Source organism: Dreissena polymorpha, chromosome 5, assembly GCF_020536995.1.
Source record: "Dreissena polymorpha isolate Duluth1 chromosome 5, UMN_Dpol_1.0, whole genome shotgun sequence".
NCBI lineage: Eukaryota > Metazoa > Mollusca > Bivalvia > Myida > Dreissenidae > Dreissena > Dreissena polymorpha.
Genome location: NC_068359.1, coordinates 7,696,190 through 7,718,734, shown reverse-complemented (window position 1 = coordinate 7,718,734; position 22,545 = coordinate 7,696,190). Strand labels below are relative to the sequence as shown.

Here is a 22,545-nt window from a genome sequence, read left to right as displayed (position 1 = left end):
GGACTGTGTAGGCTTATCTGAGATGATACTCTCACACATGTGGACTGTGTTGGCTTATCTGAGATGATAATCTCACACATGTGGACTGTGTTGGCTTATCTGAGATGATACTCTCACACATGTGGACTGTGTAGGCTTATCTGTGATGATACTCTCACACATGAATTTAGTCCTGTGTGGACTGTGTAGGCTTATCTGAGATGATACTCTCACACATGCATTTAGTCCTGTGTGGACTGTGTAGGCTTATCTGATATGATACTCTCATACATGTGGACTGTGTAGGCTTATCTGAGATGATACTCTCACACATGTGGACTGTGTAGGCTTATCTGAGATGATACTCTCACACATGTGGACTGTGTGGACTGTGTAGGCATATCTGAGATGATACTCTCACACATGCATTTAGTCTTGTATGGACTGTGTAGGCTTATCTTTGATGATACTCTCACAAATGCATATAGTCCTGTGTGGACTGTGTAGGCTTATCTGAGATGATACTCTCACACATGTGGACTGTGTAGGCTTATATGATATGATACTCTCACACATGTGGACTGTGTAGGCTTATCTGAGATGATACTCTCACACATGTGGACTGTGTAGGCTTATCTGAGATGATAATCTCATACATGTGGACTGTGTAGGCTTATCTGAGATGATACTTTCACACATGTGGACTGTGTAGGGTTATCTGAGATGATGCTCTCACACATGTGGACTGTGTAGGCTTATCTTAGATGATACTCTCACACATGTGGACTGTGTAGGCTTATCTGAGATGATACTCTCACACATGTGGACTGTGTTGGCTTATCTGAGATGATAATCTCACACATGTGGACTGTGTGGGCTTATCTGAGATGATACTTTTCCCACATGCATTTAGTCCTGTGTGGACTGTGTAGGCTTATCTGAGATGATACTCTCACACATGCATTTAGTCCTGTGTGGACTGTGTATGCGTATCTGTGATGATACTGTCACACATGCATTTAGTCCTGTGTGGACTGTGTAGGCTTATCTGAGATGATACTCTCACACATGCATTTAGTCCTGTGTGGACTGTGTATGCTTATCTGAGATGATACTTTTCACACATACATTTAGTCCTGTGTGGACTGTGTAGGCTTATCTGAGATGCTACTCTCACACATGCATTTAGTCCTGTGTGGACTGTGTAGGCTTATCTAAGATGATACTTTTCACACATGTGGACTGTGTAGGCTTATCTGAGATGAAACTCTCACACATGTGGACTGTGTAGGCTTATCTGATATGATACTTTTCACACATGCATTTAGTCCTGTGTGGACTGTGTAGGCTTATCTGAGATGATACTCTCACACATGCATTTAGTCCTGTGTGGACTGTGTAGGCTTATCTGAGATGATACTCTCACACATGCATTTAGTCCTGTGTGGACTGTGTATGCTTATCTGAGATGAAACTCTCACACATGTGGACTGTGTAGGCTTATCTGAGATGAAACTCTCACACATGTGGACTGTGTAGGTTTATCTGAGATGATACTCTCACACATGTGGACTGTGTACGCTTATCTGAGATGATACTCTCACACATGCGGACTGTGTAGGCTTATCTGAGATGAAACTCTCACACATGTGGACTGTGTAGGTTTATCTGAGATGATACTCTCACACATGTGGACTGTGTACGCTTATCTGAGATGATACTCTCACACATGTGGACTGTGTACGCTTATCTGAGATGATACTCTCACACATGTGGACTGTGTAGGCTTATCTGAGATGATACTCTCACACATGTGGACTGTGTTGGCTTATCTGAGATGATAATCTCACACATGTGGACTGTGTAGGGTTATCTGAGATGATACTTTTCCCACATGCATTTAGTCCTGTGTGGACTGTGTAGGCTTATCTGAGATGATACTCTCACACATGCATTTAGTCCTGTGTGGACTGTGTATGCGTATCTGTGATGATACTGTCACACATGCATTTAGTCCTGTGTGGACTGTGTAGGCTTATCTGAGATGATACTCTCACACATGCATTTAGTCCTGTGTGGACTGTGTATGCTTATCTGAGATGATACTTTTCACACATACATTTAGTCCTGTGTGGACTGTGTAGGCTTATCTGAGATGCTACTCTCACACATGCATTTAGTCCTGTGTGGACTGTGTAGGCTTATCTAAGATGATACTTTTCACACATGTGGACTGTGTAGGCTTATCTGAGATGAAACTCTCACACATGTGGACTGTGTAGGCTTATCTGATATGATACTTTTCACACATGCATTTAGTCCTGTGTGGACTGTGTAGGCTTATCTGAGATGATACTCTCACACATGCATTTAGTCCTGTGTGGACTGTGTAGGCTTATCTGAGATGATACTCTCACACATGCATTTAGTCCTGTGTGGACTGTGTATGCTTATCTGAGATGAAACTCTCACACATGTGGACTGTGTAGGCTTATCTGAGATGAAACTCTCACACATGTGGACTGTGTAGGTTTATCTGAGATGATACTCTCACACATGTGGACTGTGTACGCTTATCTGAGATGATACTCTCACACATGCGGACTGTGTAGGCTTATCTGAGATGAAACTCTCACACATGTGGACTGTGTAGGTTTATCTGAGATGATACTCTCACACATGTGGACTGTGTACGCTTATCTGAGATGATACTCTCACACATGTGGACTGTGTACGTATCTGAGATGATACTCTCACACATGCGGACTGTGTAGGCTTATCTGAGATGATAATCTCATACATGTGGACTGTGTAGGCTTATCTGAGATGATACTTTCACACATGTGGACTGTGTAGGGTTATCTGAGATGATACTCTCACACATGTGGACTGTGTAGGCTTATCTTAGATGATACTCTCACACATGTGGACTGTGTAGGCTTATCTGAGATGATACTCTCACACATGTGGACTGTGTTGGCTTATCTGAGATGATAATCTCACACATGTGGACTGTGTAGGCTTATCTGAGATGATACTTTTCCCACATGCATTTAGTCCTGTGTGGACTGTGTAGGCTTATCTGAGATGATACTCTCACACATGCATTTAGTCCTGTGTGGACTGTGTATGCGTATCTGTGATGATACTCTCACACATGCATTTAGTCCTGTGTGGACTGTGTAGGCTTATCTGAGATGATACTCTCACACATGCATTTAGTCCTGTGTGGACTGTGTATGCTTATCTGAGATGATACTCTCACACATGCATTTAGTCCTGTGTGGACTGTGTAGGCTTATCTGAGATGATACTCTCACACATGCATTTAGTCCTGTGTGGACTGTGTAGGCTTCTCTGAGATGATACTCTCACACGTGTGGACTGTGTAAGCTTATCTGAGATGATACTCTCACACATGTGGACTGTGAGGGCTTATCTGAGATGATACTCTCACACATGTGGACTGTGTAGGCTTATCTGAGATGATGCTCTCACACATGTGGACTGTGTAGGCTTATCTGAGATGATACTCTCACACATGTGGACTATGTAGGCTTATCTGAGATGATGCTCTCACACATGTGGACTATGTAGGCTTATCTGAGATGATACTTTTCACACATGCATTTAGTCCTGTGTGGACTGTGTAGGCTTATCTGAGATGATACTCTCACACATGCATTTAGTCCTGTGTGGACTGTGTATGCTTATCTGAGATGATTCTCTCGCACATGCATTTAGTCCTGTGTGGACTGTGTAGGCTTATCTGAGATGAAACTCTCACACATGCATTTAGTCCTGTGTGGACTGTGTAGGCTTATCTGAGATGAAACTCTCACACATGCATTTAGTCCTGTGTGGACTGTGTATGCTTATCTGAGATGAAACTCTCACACATGCATTTAGTCCTGTGTGGACTGTGTATGCTAATCTGAGATGAAACTCTCACACATGCATTTAGTCCTGTGTGGACTGTGTAGGCTTATCTGAGATGAAACTCTCACACATGCATTTAGTCCTGTGTGGACTGTGTATGCTTATCTGAGATGATTCTCTCGCACATGCATTTAGTCCTGTGTGGACTGTGTAGGCTTATCTGAGATGATACTCTCACACAAGCATTTAGTTCTGTGTGGACTGTGTAGGCTTATCTGAGATGATACTCTCACACATACATTTAGTCCTGTGTGGACTGTGTAGGCTTATCTGAGATGATACTCTCACACATGCATTTAGTCCTGTGTGGACTGTGTAGGCTTATCTGAGATGATACTCTCACACATGCATTTAGTCCTGTGTGGACTGTGTAGGCTTATCTGAGATGATACTCTCACACATGTGGACTTTGTAGGCATATCTGAGATGATACTCTCACTCATGCATTTAGTCCTGTGTCGACTGTGTAGGCTTATCTGAGATGATACTTTCACACATGTGGACTGTGTAGGCATATCTGAGATGATACTCTCACACATGTGGACTGTGCAGGCTTATCTGAGATGATACTCTCACACATGTGGACTGTGTAGGCTTATCTGAGATGATACTCTCACACATGTGGACTGTGTTGGCTTATCTGAGATGATAATCTCACACATGTGGACTGTGTAGGCCTATCTGAGCTGATACTTTTCACACATGTGGACTGTGTAGGCTTATCTGAGATGATACTCTCACACATGTGGACTGTGTAGGCTTTTCTATTATGATACTCTCACACATGCATTTAGTCCTGTGTGGACTGTGTAGGCTTATCTGAGATGATACTCTCACACATGCATTTAGTCCTGTGTGGACTGTGTATGCTTATCTAAGATGATACTCTCACACATGTGGACTGTGTAGGCTTATCTGAGATGAAACTCTCACACATTTGGACTGTGTAGGCTTATCTGAGATGATACTCTCACACATGTGGACTGTGTAGGCTTATCTGAGATGATGCTCTCACACATGTGGACTGTGTAGGCTTATCTGAGATGATACTCTCACACATGTGGACTGTGTATGAGCTTATCTGAGATGAAACTCTCACACATGTGGACTGTGTAGGCTTATCTGAGATGATACTCTCACACATGTGGACTGTGTAGGCTTATCTGAGATGATACTCTCACACATGCGGACTGTGTAGGCTTATCTGAGATGATACTCTCATACATGTGGACTGTGTAGGCTTATCTGAGATGATACTCTCACACATGTGGACTATGTAGGCTTATCTGAGATGATACTCTCACACATGCATTTAGTCCTGTGTGGACTGTGTAGGCTTATCTGAGATGATACTCTCACACATGTGGACTCTGTAGGCTTATCTGAGATGATACTCTCACTCATGTGGACTGTGTAGGCTTATCTGAGATGATACTCTCACACATGTGGACTGTGTAGGCTTATCTAAGATGATACTCTCACACATGCGGACTGTGTAGGCTTATCTGAGATGATACTCTCACACATGTGGACTGTGTAGGCTTATCTGAGATGATACTCTCACACATGTGGACTATGTAGGCTTATCTGAGATGATACTCTCACACATGCATTTAGTCCTGTGTGGACTGTGTAGGCTTATCTGAGATGATACTCTCACACATGTGGACTGTGTAGGCTTATCTGAGATGATACTCTCACACATGTGGACTGTGTAGGCTTATCTGAGATGATACTCTCACACATGTGGACTGTGTAGGCTTATCTGAGATGATACTCTCACACATGTGGACTGTGTAGGCTTATCCGAGATGATACTCTCACACATGTGGACTGTGTAGGCTTATCTGAGATGATACTCTCACACATGTGGACTGTGTAGGCTTATCTGAGATGATACTCTCACACATGTGGACTGTGTAGGCTTATCTGAGATGATACTCGCACACATGCATTTAGTCCTGTGTGGACTGTGTAGGCTTATCTGAGATGATACTCTCACACATGTGGACTGTGTAGGCTTATCTGAGATGATACTCTCACACATGTGGACTGTGTAGGCATATCTGAGATGATACTCTCACTCATGCATTTAGTCCTGTGTCCACTGTGTAAGCTTATCTGAGATGATACTCTCACACATGTGGACTGTGTAGGCTTATCTGAGATGATACTCTCACACATGTGGACTGTGTTGGCTTATCTGAGATGATAATCTCACACATGTGGACTGTGTAGGCCTATCTGAGCTGATACTTTTCACACATGTGGACTGTGTAGGCTTATCTGAGATGATACTCTCACACATGTGGACTGTGTAGGCTTATCTGAGATGATACTCTCACACATGTGGACTGTGTTGGCTTATCTGAGATGATAATCTCACACATGTGGACTGTGTAGGCCTATCTGAGCTGATACTTTTCACACATGTGGACTGTGTAGGCTTATCTGAGATGATACTCTCACACATGTGGACTGTGTAGGCTTATCTGTTATGATACTCTCACACATGCATTTAGTCCTGTGTGGACTGTGTAGGCTTATCTGAGATGATACTCTCACACATGCATTTAGTCCTGTGTGGACTGTGTATGCTTATCTAAGATGATACTCTCACACATGTGGACTGTGTAGGCTTATCTGAGATTAAACTCTCACACAAGTGGACTGTGTAGGCTTATCTGAGATGATACTCTCACACATATGGACTGTGTAGGCTTATCTGAGATGATACTCTCACACATGTGGACTGTGTAGGCTTATCTGAGATGATACTCTCACACATGCCGACTGTGTAGGCTTATCTGAGATGATACTCTCACACATGTGGACTGTGTATAAGCTTATCTGAGATGAAACTCTCACACATGTGGACTGTGTAGGCTTATCTGAGATGATACTCTCACAACTGCATTTAGTCCTGTGTGGACTGTGTAGGCTTATCTGAGATGATCCTCTCACACATGCATTTAGTCCTGTGTGGACTGTGTAGGCTTATCTGAGATAATACTCTCACACATGCATTTAGTCCTGTGTGGACTGTGTAGGCATATTTGAGATGAAACTCTCACACATGTGGACTGTGTAGGCATATCTGAGATGATACTCTCACTCATACATTTAGTCCTGTGTCGACTGTGTAGGCTTATCTGAGATGAAACTCCCACACATGTGGACTGTGTAGGCATATCTGAGATGATACTCTCACTCATACATTTAGTCCTGTGTGGACTGTGTAGCTTATCTGAGATAATACTCTCACACATGCATTTAGTCCTGTGTGGACTGTGTAGGCTTATCTGAGATGATACTCTCACACATGTGGACTGTGTAGGCTTATCTGAGATGATACTCTCACACATGTGGACTGTGTAGGCTTATCTGAGATGATACTTTCACACATGCATTTAGTCCTGTGTGGACTGTGTAGGCTTATCTGAGATGATATCTCACACATGTGGACTGTGCAGGCTTATCTGAGATGAAACTCTCACACATGTGGACTCTGTAGGCTTATCCAAGATGATACTCTCACACATGTGGACTGTGTAGGCTTATCTAAGATGATACTCTCACACATGTGGACTGTGTAGGCTTATCTAAGATGATACTCTCACACATGTGGACTGTGTAGGCTTATCTGAGATGATACTCTCACACATGTGGACTGTGTAGGCTTATCTGAGATGATACTCTCACACATGCATTTAGTCCTGTGTGGACTGTGTAGGCTTATCTGAGATGATACTCCCACACATGTGGACTGTGTAGGCATATCTGAGATGATACTCTCACACATGTGGACTGTGTAGGCATATCTGAGATGATAATCTCACACATGTGGACTGTGTAGGCTTATCTGAGATGATACTCTCACATATGCATTTAGCCATGTTTACCAGATACGTCTCCAATGTTTTCAGTTGCTGGTTACGGAGTAGGCAGCTCTGTTGAGGACATGGACACGATGTTCTCTCAGACCCGATACGTCTCCAATGTTTTCAGTTGCTGGTTACGGAGTAGGCAGCTCTGTTGAGGACATGGACACGATGTTCTCTCAGACCCGATACGTCTCCAATGTTTTCAGTTGCTGGTTACAGAGTAGGCAGCTCTGTTGAGGACATGGACACGATGTTCTCCCAGACCCGATACGTCTCCAATGTTTTCAGTTGCTGGTTACGAAGTAGGCAGCTCTGTTGAGGACATAGACGCTATGTTCTCTCAGACCTGATACGTCTCCAATGTTTTCAGTTGCTGGTTAAGGAGTAGGAAGCTCTGTTGAGTACATGGACATGATGTTCTCTCAGACCCGATACGTCTCCAATGTTTTCTTTTGCTGGTTACAGAGTAGGCAGCTCTGTTGAGGACATGGACACGATGTTCTCTCAGACCCGATACGTCTCCAATGTTTTCAGTTGCTGGTTACGGAGTAGGCAGCTCTGTTAAGGACATGGACACGATGTTCTCCCAGACCTGATACGTCTCCAATGTTTTCAGTTGCTGGTTATGGAGTAGGCAGCTCTGTTGAGGACATGGACACGATGTTCTCTCAGACCCGATACGTCTCCAATGTTTTCAGTTGCTGGTTACGGAGTAGGCAGCTCTGTTGAGGACATGGACACGATGTTCTCTCAGACCTGATACGTCTCCAATGTTTTCAGTTGCTGGTTACGGAGTAGGCAGCTCTGTTGAGGACATGGACACGATGTTCTCTCAGACCCGATACGTCTCCAATTTTTTCAGTTGCTGGTTACGGAGTAGGCAGCTCTGTTGAGGACATGGACACGATGTTTTCTCAGACCCGATAAGTCTCCAATGTTTTCAGTTGCTGGTTACGGAGTAGGCAGCTCTGTTGAGGACATGGACACGATGTTCTCTCAGACCCGATACGTCTCCAATGTTTTCAGTTGCTGGTTACGGAGTAGGCGGCTCTGTTGAGGACACGGACACGATGTTCTCTCAGACCCGATACGTCTCCAACTTGTCCCCAGACTATGGCGGCTCTTCCAACTCCTACCACTACACGGCCCTTGGAGTCATCAAGTCAATGGAGGCCGCCCTGACCTTCCTCAACCTTGGTACACTGAAGGGCAAGACGGTGGCCATCCAGGGGGCGGGGCGAGTAGGTATGAGACCATGTGTTTCTAAACGTCATAGGTTTGCTTGCCTTAATATTTTTTAGAAAAATGCAGAGGTTTTCTGTAAAGAAGCCACATGCCGGGTGAAAATTCAGGTCGAGTTATTTTTTACTCACAATTATGAAAAAGCATAAAACAATGCGTATTGGCTCTTTTCTAGTACCTGGTAATACATGTATTATATTCGTAAATTAAGAAAAAATAAAAAAGCCCAAAGTATTTGTTATCCTACTGGAATGAATAATTTACTTCACTTCAGCCCTGTTATTGATTGTTCAAAAGCTTAAGCGTTGCTTCCCATAGATTTCACTACTTCTGATTTTTAGCAACCTTTTAAAGTGTCCCTGGAGACAATTTGTATTTATCCTCTGATCACAAATCAGTAGGGGTATTAAAGGAATGTCTGTCAGTCTGTCTGTAACAATTTTGTGTCCACTCAATTTTCCTATAGCTTTTGACAGATTTGGCTAATTTGTCTAAAATCCTCAACTCATTTATAGGAAGTATAGTTGATCACGTCAGCTCAAGGGAATTAGCAGTCTTTTGCACTACACTGTAATTATAAAAATAATATTTTATTAAGTATTGAAAACAACAAGGCACATTTGTCAAGCAACCATTTAATACGTGCGTTTTAAAAGATATAGAGGATATTTGTTGGATTCGGTGGATTATCGATTTTAATTCACGAGTGATCATAGAAAATAATATTTTCACGAGTGGCGCAGCCACGAGTAAAAATATATTTTATATGATCACAAGTGAATTGAAATTGATAATCCACCTAACCCAACAAATTTTCTTTTTATTTAATGCTTTATTTCACAGTTTATATACATTGTTAAAGAGTTTAACTAAAGAATTTCGCTGGGAAAATGACGTCATTTCGTCAAAAAAATGACGTCATTTAACATAAACAGTGAAAATTATCAATAATTTTCACTGATAATTTTCATTGTTTGAAACAGTGAAATTATCAGTTTTAATTCACTGATATTTCTCTATAAACCACCGGAAAGCATAAAATAAAATATTTTTATTCCCCCGGATCAAAAGATCGGGGGTATATTGTTTTTGGCCTGTCTGTCTGTCTGTCTGTCATTGTGTCAGTCAGTCATTGTATGTGTGTGTCACAAAACTTTAACATTGGTTAAACTTTTATAACTTTTGCAATATTGAAGATAGCAACTTCATATTTGGCATGCATGTGTATCTCATGGAGCTGCACATTTTGAGTGGTGAAAAGTCAAGGTCAAGGTCATCCTTCAAAGTCAAAGGTCAAATATCATTGTATTGTTCGTTCCTAAAACTTTAACCTTAGTTAAAGTTTGGTCATAACTTTTTGAATATTGAAGATAGCAACTTGATATTTGGCATGCATGTGTATCTTATGGAGCTGCACATTTTGAGTGGCTAAAGGTCAAGGTCATCATTCAAGGTCAAAGGTCAAATTTATGGCTTCAAAGCGGCGCAATAGGGGGCATTATGTTTCTGACAAACACATCACGTTGAAAATATAATAAGAGATTAAACGTGAATATGGTAATTTTGTTAGCCTTTATATACGTACATGTAGTTCTTTATTTTGACAGCATGTGTATTGAGATGTCATCATTTTGCAGGGGAGGTAATCATTGGTGAACTCCTACAGAAGGGAGTTGCTAACATCACTGTGTCAGAAACAAACTCTTTCAGAGCAGAAGATGTCAGACAAACCTTTGCAGAAATAGTAGGAAGTTATGTTATTCATTATTTTTGAAATTTCATGGCAACTTTTATTATATTTGAATGGAAAATGTTTTAATTAAAAAACCGTTATGTTTCATTAAAACTGAGTTTTTTTTAATTTTTATTTATTTTGATGTCCAAAAAACTTCATTAATTTGTATTTTCCATTTGAGTGAAATTGTATCCATGTGTTCAATGGTATATATTTTATTATAAGCTCACATGAGCAAGAAGATCTTACGGTGAGCTATTGTGATCACCCTATGTGTGGCCCCCAGCATCATGTCAGGTGTGTGACCTCAACTTTTAGCTTGTTACCCAGCAATTTTTTTCCTTATTGGGAATAGTACCTATATGGTACCCATTGGGAAAATTAGCATCATAAAATCTTCAGATTGGGAGTTATGGGTCTTTTTATGCCCCCCTTCGAAGAAGAGGGGGTATATTGCTTTGCTCATGTCGGTCGGTCAGTCCGTCCACCAGGTGGTTGTCATACAATAACTCAAGAACGCTTGGGCCTAGGATCATGAAACTTCATAGGTACATTGATCATGACTCACAGATGACCCCTATTGATTTTGAGGTCACTAGGTCAAAGGTCAAGGTCACGGTGACTCGAAATAGTAAAATGGTTTTTGAATGATAACTCAAGAATGCATACGCGGCCAACAGGGCACACTCTGAACAATATAACTGAAGCAACTGGTCTGTAATCCTAAATCTATAATTATCAGTCCAATGAAACATCATCCTTTTAGTAAAATACAGCGGATAAGTAAAAATATTATCAGAATATGAGATTTTTTGTATATTTTGTATATTCAATATTGTGTTAATGTTTAATTTTGTTGATTAATATAAATATAAGCAGGACAGGGGAGGTATTACACTCTTATATACAGGGGAAACAAATGCAATAAGTTTAAATTTATTGTTACAGCATTTGCCTCCCTTGTAATATATTTAAATTTTACCAAATGTAAGGCTAACTGCATTTTTGTAATGCATACTACTACTACTACTACTACTACTACTACTACTACTACTACTACTACTACTACTACTACTACTTCTACTACTACTGCTGCTGCTGCTGCTGCAGCTGCTGCTACTGCTGCTGCTGCTACTACTACTACTACTACTACAAGCACCCACCCACCCACCACACCTCATCCCACCCCTCCCCACCCCACCCACCCACCCACCCACTAACCACCACCACCACCACCACCACCACCGTTCACAGTGACAAAAAACGTATTCACACAATGGCTGCTACTACAACTTATAGCCCATATAGGGGGGCATGCATGTTTTACAAACAGCCCTTGTTAAATGCTTTGTATTAATTGCATAAACCATTGTCATTTACATGCATTTTGGCTTGAAATGTTCAGTTTCAGTGCTCATTCTATTTGTTCCCTTGCAGATAATGTACTTTTTGATCAAAATTGACAATACTTTGTTTCCTTTTGTGAAGTTTTCAGACGGCAAATGGGAATTATGTAGTTTTTTTTGTTCAATTGGGAAAGTACCTATTACGGGAACTTTATAAAGAAGGAAAACAAATCGCAGTAACCTCTCTTAAGGCCACATTTTTTCATCGAATTTCGACAAAACTTGGTCAGATTGTGTAAATGGACATTATATAGGTGAAGTTAAAATCCAGGAACAAGTGTGTCCAAAAGCTAGGTCACCATTTTAAATCTTGTGATTAGACAAAAAATACTTGTTACCACTATACATTTTGTACTGCAGTAGAGGGCACATACCACTATACATTTTGTACTGCAGTAGAGGGCACATACCACTATACATTTTGTACTGCAGTAGAGGGCACATACCACTATACATTTTGTACTGCAGTAGAGGGCACATACCACTATACATTTTGTACTGCAGTAGAGGGCACATACCACTATACATTTTGTACTGCAGTAGAGGGCACATACCACTATACATTTTGTACTGCAGTAGAGGGCACATACCACTATACATTTTGTACTGCAGTAGAGAGCACATTACTTGTTACCACTATACATTTTGTACTGCAGTAGAGGGCACATACTTGTTACCACTATACATTTTGTACTGCAGTAGAGGGCACATTTAGGACTTGATTTTTATGAAACTTGGTCAAAATATTTATCTGGACAATAGCTAGGTTGAGTGGAAATCTGTTGCATGTGTGTCCAAAAACTAGGTCATCATGTCAAATGTTAAAAAACAAGCACTTGTTATCACCATAGAAGGCGCATTTCTGACTCGATCTATATGATACTTGGTGAGAATGTTTGTCTTGGCAATATCTTGTCTGAGTTTGTATCTGAAAAATGCCACAATAACAGGCAAACTGACAATAGCAGACCAAATGTATTTGCTATAACGTTCTAGGGCAGTGGGCGGCTGACAATAAACAAGGTGGATGCTGTTGACACAAGTATTTTCTGCCAGCCTTGTGACATCTTTGCCCCTTGTGCCAGAGGAAATGTAAGTTATCATACTGGTCGTGTACGTAATACCGGCCACTTTTGGGAATATTTTAACAAAATCTTTTGTTTTAGGCAACTGGTTGAAACTAAACTTCACATATATAATCCTGGATTCAAAACTCATCTAGCATGAAAATTTCAATAGACTTAGATCAGTGTGTGTTACTTTTATGAACAGAAATTAATGACATATAAACTATCAATTTTCATAGGGCAATTGTACCTAAAAAATCGGCCATCTTTAAGTTTAATCTGCAGGTAAAATTACAAAGCAATATCTTTAGACAAATGTCCTCATTTTAGGAGTATTAATAAAGGTTTACACAAACAATTTTTTTTCACTTGAAACTTAATTTATATGCGACATTATATACCAGTTACTCCCCCTACCTATCTTAATAAATATAGTAAACAAGCACTGTCAATTGGCAACTGCAAATTCCTAAAAACTATTTGTTTTTAATATGTTTTATCCAAAAAAAAATTAATATAGCTAAGAAATTAAACACATTTTGTATAAAAAGTTGACTTCATTGTCGATTTTTAGTGAACGCTTGTATTTAATTTTATAACAAATAACCTATTATTATTCTAATCAAGGGAGGTAATTCATATATTAAAAAGTATATATTAGGTCCTAATTTTTATGTTTTGATATATGTTTTTATACAATTTATTGAAAATACTTTAGTTAAAGTTCATTAGATAAAAAATAACAACAATTTTAACAAATATATTTGTTTCTTTTATAAATATAAGTAATACAAATAATGACGATGTCTCTTTTCCCACATGACTAAAACATCGTCCTACAATTGTGACATTTTGATATAAAAGTTCACAGTGATATGCCTCTTTAATTTGCAAAATATTGAGAAAGGGTTGGTTTTCAAGTTGATTTTATTAAAAATCAGCAAAATGTGTATGTGCAGATCATGAAAATGATTTAACACAGGTGGCCGATTTTTTACGTACAGGCCGGAATTACGTACACAACCAGTAGTGTTGATATTTACAAATGAGTTGTGAATATTGTCAGCTTCTTGTCGATCCTCTTACATGACATACTTGTGAGGAATGGTTGATATGTGCAGTAAATGTGTATTTTAGATTGTTGTTATTTATTTTAATTTGCTTTACATTGTGCATTTTTCATTATTATATCAGTTATTGTAATTAACATTACATAGGCATCAAAATAAAAATAAAATGTTAAAAGCATTTTTGCTCAAAAGAACTTTTTGTTGCATATATTTTTAAGAGAAGCATTAAACTTTATTTTTCTTTATGTCCATAGCATCTACAGCTGCAAGGAGGCAATCAGCGATTGGCCTGTCTGTTTGGTTTTGTTAGAAAGTGTGTTCTTCAGTCTTTACAAGGTTAACCCAAAAGACATCATTATATAGCATAAAAAATGCATTTTACAGAGCTGTGATACTTGAATAGATGAGGTATTTGAACAATATCAACACACTCACATCTCCTGACTTCGTTATGATGCTTATACTGCCCTTCTTTTGGACTCAAGTCGGGAGATCTCAATTCTTGGACCCAAAGTGATGCGTTGTTTCTAACATCAAAAATGCATCCTACAAAGCTTTGATACTTGCTTGGCTGATATCTGTGCTTTGATACTTGCTTGGCTGATATCTGTGCTTTGATACTTGCTTGGCTGATATCTGTGCTTTGATACTTGCTTGGCTGATATCTGTGCTTTTATACTTGCTTGGCTGATATCTGTGCTTTGATACTTGCTTGGCTGATATCTGTGCTTTTATACTTGCTTGGCTGATATCTGTGCTTTGATACTTGCTTGGATGATATATGTGCTTTGATACTTGCTTGGCTGATATCTGTGCTTTGATACTTGCTTGGCTGATATCTGTGCTTTGATACTTGCTTGGCTGATATCTGTGCTTTGATACTTGCTTGGCTGATATCTGTGCTTTGATACTTGCTTGGCTGATATCTGTGATTTGATACTTGCTTGGCTGATATCTGTGCTTTGATACTTGCTTGGCTGATATCTGTGCTTTGATACTTGCTTGGCTGATATCTGTGCTTTGATACATGCTTGGCTGATATCTGTGCTTTGATACTTGCTTGGCTGATATCTGTGCTTTGATACTTGCTTGGCTGATATCACTAAAGCATTTGCCAATAAAACAGTGGTTGTATCCCATAAAATATTGTACTTTACCAAGTATTACAGGCAACCATTTAAAACGCACAGCGGATCTTTAAAAGCCAATATTAAAGAAAAAAAGTATTGTCTTAAATAAAACTGGCAAATCAGACTTCAAATTATCAAATTCTCTATCATCGTCACTCTCAAAAGAAAATGTTTAATACATCACTTACTGTATGGGGCATTAAATCCTTGTGACTGTTGAAAAAAAACATTGCCTGAGCTAAATGTATTTACTGTTTACAATTCAACTTTTTTCGGGGATTTAAATAATAATACCCCCACAAACGAAGTTAAGGGGGGTATATAGGAGTGAACTTGTCGGTCGGTGGGTCGGTCTGTCCGTATTAAGTGTCTGCTCTGTAATTCAAGTAGTTTTCATCCGATCTGCACCAAACTTGGTCAGAAGTTGTATTTACATGATGTCTAGGCCAAGTTCGAACATGGGCCTTGCAGGGTCAAACACTAGGTCACGGGGTCACTTAGTGCTTTTTAAACATTAAGCATGTTGTCCACTCTCTAATTCAAGTAGCTTTCATCCGATCTTCACCAAACTTGGTCAGAAGTTGTTTCTAGATGATCTTAAGGCCAAGTTTAAAACATGGGCCTTGCCAGGTCAAAAACTAGGTCACGGGGTCACTTAGTGCGTTTTAAACATTCAGCATGTTGTCCGCTCTCTAATTCAAGTAGTTTTCATCCGATCTTCACCAAACTTGGTCAGAAGTTGTATCTAGATGATCTTCTTAGGCCAAGTTGGAACATGGGTCTTGCCGGGTCAAAAACTAGGTCACGGGGTCACTTAGTGCGTTTTTTAACATTCAGCATGCTGTCCTCTCTCTTATTCAAGTAGTTTTCAGCCGATCTTCACCAAACTTGGTCAGAAGTTTTATCTAGATGATCTGAAGGCCAAGTTCGAACATGGGCCATGCCTGATCAGAAACTAGGTCACAGGGTCACTTAGTACGTTTTACACATTGAGCATGGTGTCCGCTCTCAATTTCAAGTAAATTAAATCCAATCTTCATCACACTTGGTCAGAAGTTGTAACTAGATGATGTGTAGGTCATGTTCGAACATGGGCCATGCCGGGTCAAAAACTAGGTCACGGGGTCTCTTAGTGTGTTTTAAACCTCACCATGTTGTCCACTCTCTAATTCAAGTAGTTTTTATCCAATCTTCACCAAATGTGGCAAGAAGTTGTATCTTGATAATGTCTAGGGCAAGTTTGAGTATGGGTCATGCCGGGTCAAAAACAAGGTCAAGGGGTCACTTAGTGCGTTTTAAACATCACAATGTTGTCCGCTCTCTAATTCAAGTAGTTTTCATCCAATCTTCACCAAACTTGGTCAGTAGTTGTATCTAGATGATGTTTAGGTCAAGTTTGAATATGGGTCATGCCGGGTCAAAATCTAGGTATCGGGGTATCTTAGTGCGTTTGAAACCTCACCATGTTGTCCGCTCTCTAATTCAAGTAGTTTTCATCCAATCCTCACCAAACTTGGTCACAAGTTTTATCTAAATGATCTCTAGGACAAGTTTGAACATGGGCCATTCCGGGCCTAAAACTAGGTCACGGGGTCACTTAGTCATTTTTTAACATTCAGCATGGTGTCCGTTCTCTAATTCAAGTAGTTTACATCCGATCTTCACCAAACTTGGTCAGAAGTTTTATGGAGATGATCTTAAGGCCAAGTTAGAACATGGGCCTTTCTGGGTCAAAAACTAGGTCAAGGGGTCACTTAGTGCGTTTTAAAAATTGAGCATGGTGTTTTTTGTGAAGACGACATGCAAAATATTATGTGTCAATGAGGCATTCATCACGTCTGTGACAAAGCTCTAGTTTATTCTTTTAATTTCTGTGTGGATATGATGCTAATGCAACACTGTTTTAAGTTCAATATTTTACACACCTATAAATGTAATTACATTATTTCGCATTCTATAGTGTCCCCTTTCATCTCAAATTACTCAACCATTGCTGTCAATAAGAAAGTGTGGAAAAAAACGAACAAAGACAACAACAATGAAGGTAGTTCTCTTGCTCTGGATTCATCATCTGAGTCATAAATTCCATAACTAAGATCAATATTTGCTTACTTGGATTTTTCGACTATATCACATAGTCTTCATTAGCTATATGGTGGTCATTTTAGAGAGTCACGTCACGTTGGATGGTCCGCCTGTGTACAATTCTCTCCTCGTGTCACGTGACCATCCTACATCACATGACTCGCTCAACTGACCAGCACATCGCTGATGAAGACTATGTGATATAGTCGAAATATCCGAGTGAGCAAATATTGCTCTGAGTTATGGAATTTATTGACTCAAACAAAGACAAGTTTTGGATTTTATTTTTTTAAATTATCGCTATACAAACTGCTGCTACCTGATTCAAACCAACGATTACCTGCTATTCAGGGTGTTAACAACAGCCCTTTAAACCAGCAGGATAAAATGGTGTAGTAATCTGGAAAAATAAACATGGCATCTCTTATGGATATTGAATGATCTTTTTGAAAAGAAGTGGTAAGAATTGGATGTTATCAATGTATAACGCGCATTTACTGTTTAAATTGAAATTTTGGGTTATAAAATTGCAAGTAGTACATTTTACAGTGCAGTTAAATATGACTTCAATGTTCAGTATGTGACTGCTTTATCCCTGCACTACTGAAATAAGCTAAATGTACTCCCTGTGTGTCTTCGCCCATGTATGCCTGCTGGTTATATTGTGACATTGTGTACCCCCTTGCAGACACTGGACCAGTACACAATTCCAATGTTGGACACCAAGATCATCTGTGGCTCGTCCAACTTTCCTGTGCACAGTGTGGACGATCTTGAATTGCTCAAGAAAAACAACATCCTGTATGTGACCGACGTCGTGCCAAATAGAATGGTTGGTAAAGCAGACAATATGAGTTTTTAAATGAACTTTAATGTGGGAAAACTGGGCTTAATCTATGTGCGAAAATGTCGTCCCAGATAAGCATTTGAAGTCTGCCCAGGCTTATCATAAACAATTTCAGTTTCTATGGAATTTTCCGTTTGAAGTAAGCCTTTTTTAAACAAAAATCAAGTTTAGGTGGAAAGTGACATCCCCAATTAGCCTGTGTGGACTTGTAGGATTATCAGGGAGGACACTTTACCCACATGCATGTCATCAATGGCAGTTTCTTCAGAATGGTCAAACAAGGTTTTAATTGTCTATCAAAGAACTGCTCAGTTCAAGCAGGATTTCCATATGTATTGGTAACAGACATCATAAAAAGTCAAATGGTGGTATGAACCGGTAACATACATCATAAAAAGTCAAATGTTGGTATGTACCGGTAACAGACATCATAAAAAGTCAAATGGTGGTATGAACCGGTAACAGACATCATAAAAAGTCAAATGGTGGTATGAACCGGTAACATACATCATAAAAAGTCAAATGGTGGTATGAACCGGTAACATACATCATAAATAGTCAAATGGTGGTATGAACCGGTAACAGACATCATAAAAAGTGAAATGGTGGTATGAACCGGTAACATACATCATAAATAGTAAAATGGTGGTAAGTACCGGTAACATACATCATAAAAAGTCAAATGGTGGTATGAACCGGTAACATACATCATAAAAAGTCAAATGGTGGTATGAACCGGTAACATACATCATAAATAGTCAAATGGTGGTATGAACCAGTAACAGACATCATAAAAAGTCAAATGGTGGTATGAACCGGTAACATACGTCATAAATAGTCAAATGGTGGTATGTATCGGTAACATACATCATAAATAGTCAAATGGTGGTATGAACCGGTAACATACATCATAAAAAGTCAAATGGTGGTATGAACCGGTAACATTCATCATAAAAAGTCAAATGGTGGTATGAACCGGTAACATACATCATAAAAAGTCAAATGGTGGTATGAACCGGTAACATACATCATAAAAAGTCAAATGGTGGTATGAACCGGTAACATACATCATAAATAGTCAAATGGTGGTATGAACCGGTAACATACATCATAAAAAGTCAAATGGTGGTATGAACCGGTAACATACATCATAAATAGTCAAATGGTGGTATGAACCGGTAACATACATCATAAATAGTCAAATGGTGGTATGAACCGGTAACATACATCATAAAAATGGTGGTATGAATCGGTAACAAACATCATAAATAGTCAAATGGTGGTATGTACTGGTAACATACATCATAAAAATGGTGGTATGAACCGGTAACATACATCATAAAAAGTCAAATGGTGGTATGAACCGGTAACATACATCATAAATAGTCAAATGGTGGTATGAACCGGTAACATTCGTCATAAAAAGTCAAATGGTGGTATGTACCGGTAACATACATCATAAATAGTCAAATGGTGGTATGAACCAGTAACATACATCATAAATAGTCAAATGGTGGTATGAACCGGTAACATACATCATAAATAGTCAAATGGTGGTATGAACCGGTAACATACATCATAAATAGTCAAATGGTGGTATGAACCGTTAACATACATCATAAATAGTCAAATGGTGGTATGAACCGGTAACATACATCATAAATAGTCAAATGGTGGTATGAACTGGTAACATACATCATAAATAGTCAAATGGTGGTATGAACCGGTAACATACATCATAAATAGTCAAATGGTGGTATGAACCGGTAACATACATCATAAATAGTCAAATGGTGGTATGAACCGGTAACATACATCATAAATAGTCAAATGGTGGTATGAACCGGTAACATACATCATAAAAAGTCAAATGGTGGTATGAACTGGTAACATACATCATAAAAAGTCAAATGGTGGTATGTACCAGTAACATACATCATAAAAAGTCAAATGGTGGTATGTACGGGTAACAGACATCATAAACAGCAAAATGGTGGTTTGTACCGGTAACAGACATCATAAACAGTGAAATGGTGGTTTGTACCTGTAACAGACATCATAAACAGCAAAATGGTGGTATGTACCAGTAACATACATCATAAAAAGTCAAATGGTGGTATGTACCAGTAACAAACATCATAAACAGCAAAATGGTGGTATGTACCAGTAACAGACATCATAAACAGTGAAATGGTTGTATGTACTGGTAACAGACATCAGAAACAGTGAAATGGTGGTATGTACCAGTAACATACACCAGAAACATTGAAATGGTGGTATGTACCAGTAACAGACATCATAAACAGTGAAATTGTGGTATGTACCAGTAACAGACATCATAAACAGTGAAATGGTTGTATGTACTGGTAACAGACATCAGAAACATTGAAATGGTGGTATGTACCAGTAACATACACCAGAAACATTGAAATGGTGGTATGTACCAGTAACAGACATCATAAACAGTGAAATTGTGGTATGTACTGGTAACAGGCATCAGAAACATTGAAATGGTGGGTCCAGCAAGGCTGATATTTGCCCCAGTATGTGTTATAGCACTTTATGACACTGCGTATTGCAAAGGTTTTGAAGAAGAATACTAATATCAGAAAAATGCACACACAAAAAGTATGCTCCTGTCAAGAAGAATTATATTGTTTGAAATATTCTTGTTTACAACTTATTCATGAGTTCCTATGCAAATCAAATGAATGTCACAATGATATATTTTCCTCAAAGTGCTGCTTGTTTTGGCATATATCCAAATAATCCCAGCTTATTTACCTTTTCACTTTCAAACCTAAAAATCAAGGCTCTGATTTGTGGACTTCATTTCCTCATGCCCAACACATTTGCCTAACTATTGAAATTTCCATGTTTAGTGACCAAGTTGACTGCATATTGAATTCTCCATGACAGGGTATAGTGGCCAATTCCCTGGAGATGTATGGAAGAATGGAGGATGACCCTGAACTCAAGAAGCACCTGTCTTATGACTGGGAACATTCTGTGAGTAGCACCTGTCTTATGACTGGGAACATTCTGTGAGTAGCACCTGTCTTATGATTGGGAACATTCTGTGAGTAGCACCTGTCTTATGATTGGGAACATTCTGTGAGTAGCACCTGTCCTATGATTGGGAACATTCTGTGAGTAGCACCTGTCTTGTGATTGGGAACATCCTGTGAGTAGCATCTGTCTTCTGATTGGGAACATTCTGTGAGTAGCACCTGTCTTCTAATTGGGAACATTCTGTGAGTAGCACCTGTCTTATGATTGGGAACATTCTGTGAGTAGCACCTGTCCTATGATTGGGAACATTCTGTGAGTAGCACCTGTCTTATAACTGGGAACATTCTGTGAGTAGCACCTGTCCTATGATTGGGAACATTCTGCGAGTAGCACCTGTCTTATGACTGGGAACATTCTGTGAGTAGCACCTGTCTTATGACTGGGAACATTCTGTGAGTAGCACCTGTCTTATGATTGGGAACATTCTGTGAGTAGCACCTGTCTTATGATTGGGAACATGCTGTGAGTAGCACCTGTCCTATGATTGGGAACATTCTGTGAGTAGCACCTGTCTTATAACTGGGAACATTCTGTGAGTAGCACCTGTCTTGTGATTGGGAACATTCTATGAGTAGCACCTGTCCTATGATTGGGAACATTCTGTGAGTAGCACCTGTCTTATGACTGGGAACATTCTGTGAGTAGCACCTGTCTTATGACTGGGAACATTCTGTGAGTAGCATCTGTCTTGTGATTGGGAACATTCTGTGATTAGCACTTGTCTTGTGATTGGGAACATTCTGTGAGTAGCACTTGTCTTATGATTGGGAACATTCTGTGAGTAGCATCTGTCTTGTGATTGGGAACATTCTGTGGGTAGCACTTGTCTTGTGATTGGGAACATTCTGTGAGTAGCACTTGTCTTATGATTGGGAACATTCTGTGAGTAGCATCTGTCTTGTGATTGGGAACATTCTGTGAGTAGCATCTGTCTTATGATTGGGAACATTCTGTGAGTAGCACCTGTCTTGTGATTGGGAACATTCTGTGAGTTGCATTGGTCTTGTGACTGGGAACATCCTGTGAGTAGCACTTGTCTTGTGACTGGGAACCTTCTGTGAGAAGCACCTGTCTTATGACTCGGAACAT

General features: G+C 39.5%; 1 protein-coding gene across 2 annotated transcripts in view; it reads left to right on the top strand.

The window, feature by feature from the left end:
- LOC127832357 (leucine dehydrogenase-like) overlaps positions 1–22,545 on the top strand; it is a 45,929-nt gene that overhangs the window by 10,718 nt on the left and 12,666 nt on the right. Inside the window, exons 4-8 of one of the 2 annotated variants that reach the window (XM_052357790.1) lie at positions 8,829–9,047; positions 10,682–10,788; positions 13,182–13,277; positions 18,226–18,369; positions 21,304–21,393. In XM_052357790.1, the coding sequence (XP_052213750.1) occupies positions 8,829–9,047; positions 10,682–10,788; positions 13,182–13,277; positions 18,226–18,369; positions 21,304–21,393 (656 nt within the window). The remainder of the gene's footprint in view (positions 1–8,828; positions 9,048–10,681; positions 10,789–13,181; positions 13,278–18,225; positions 18,370–21,303; positions 21,394–22,545) is intronic. The other variant, XM_052357791.1, reaches the window with a different exon arrangement.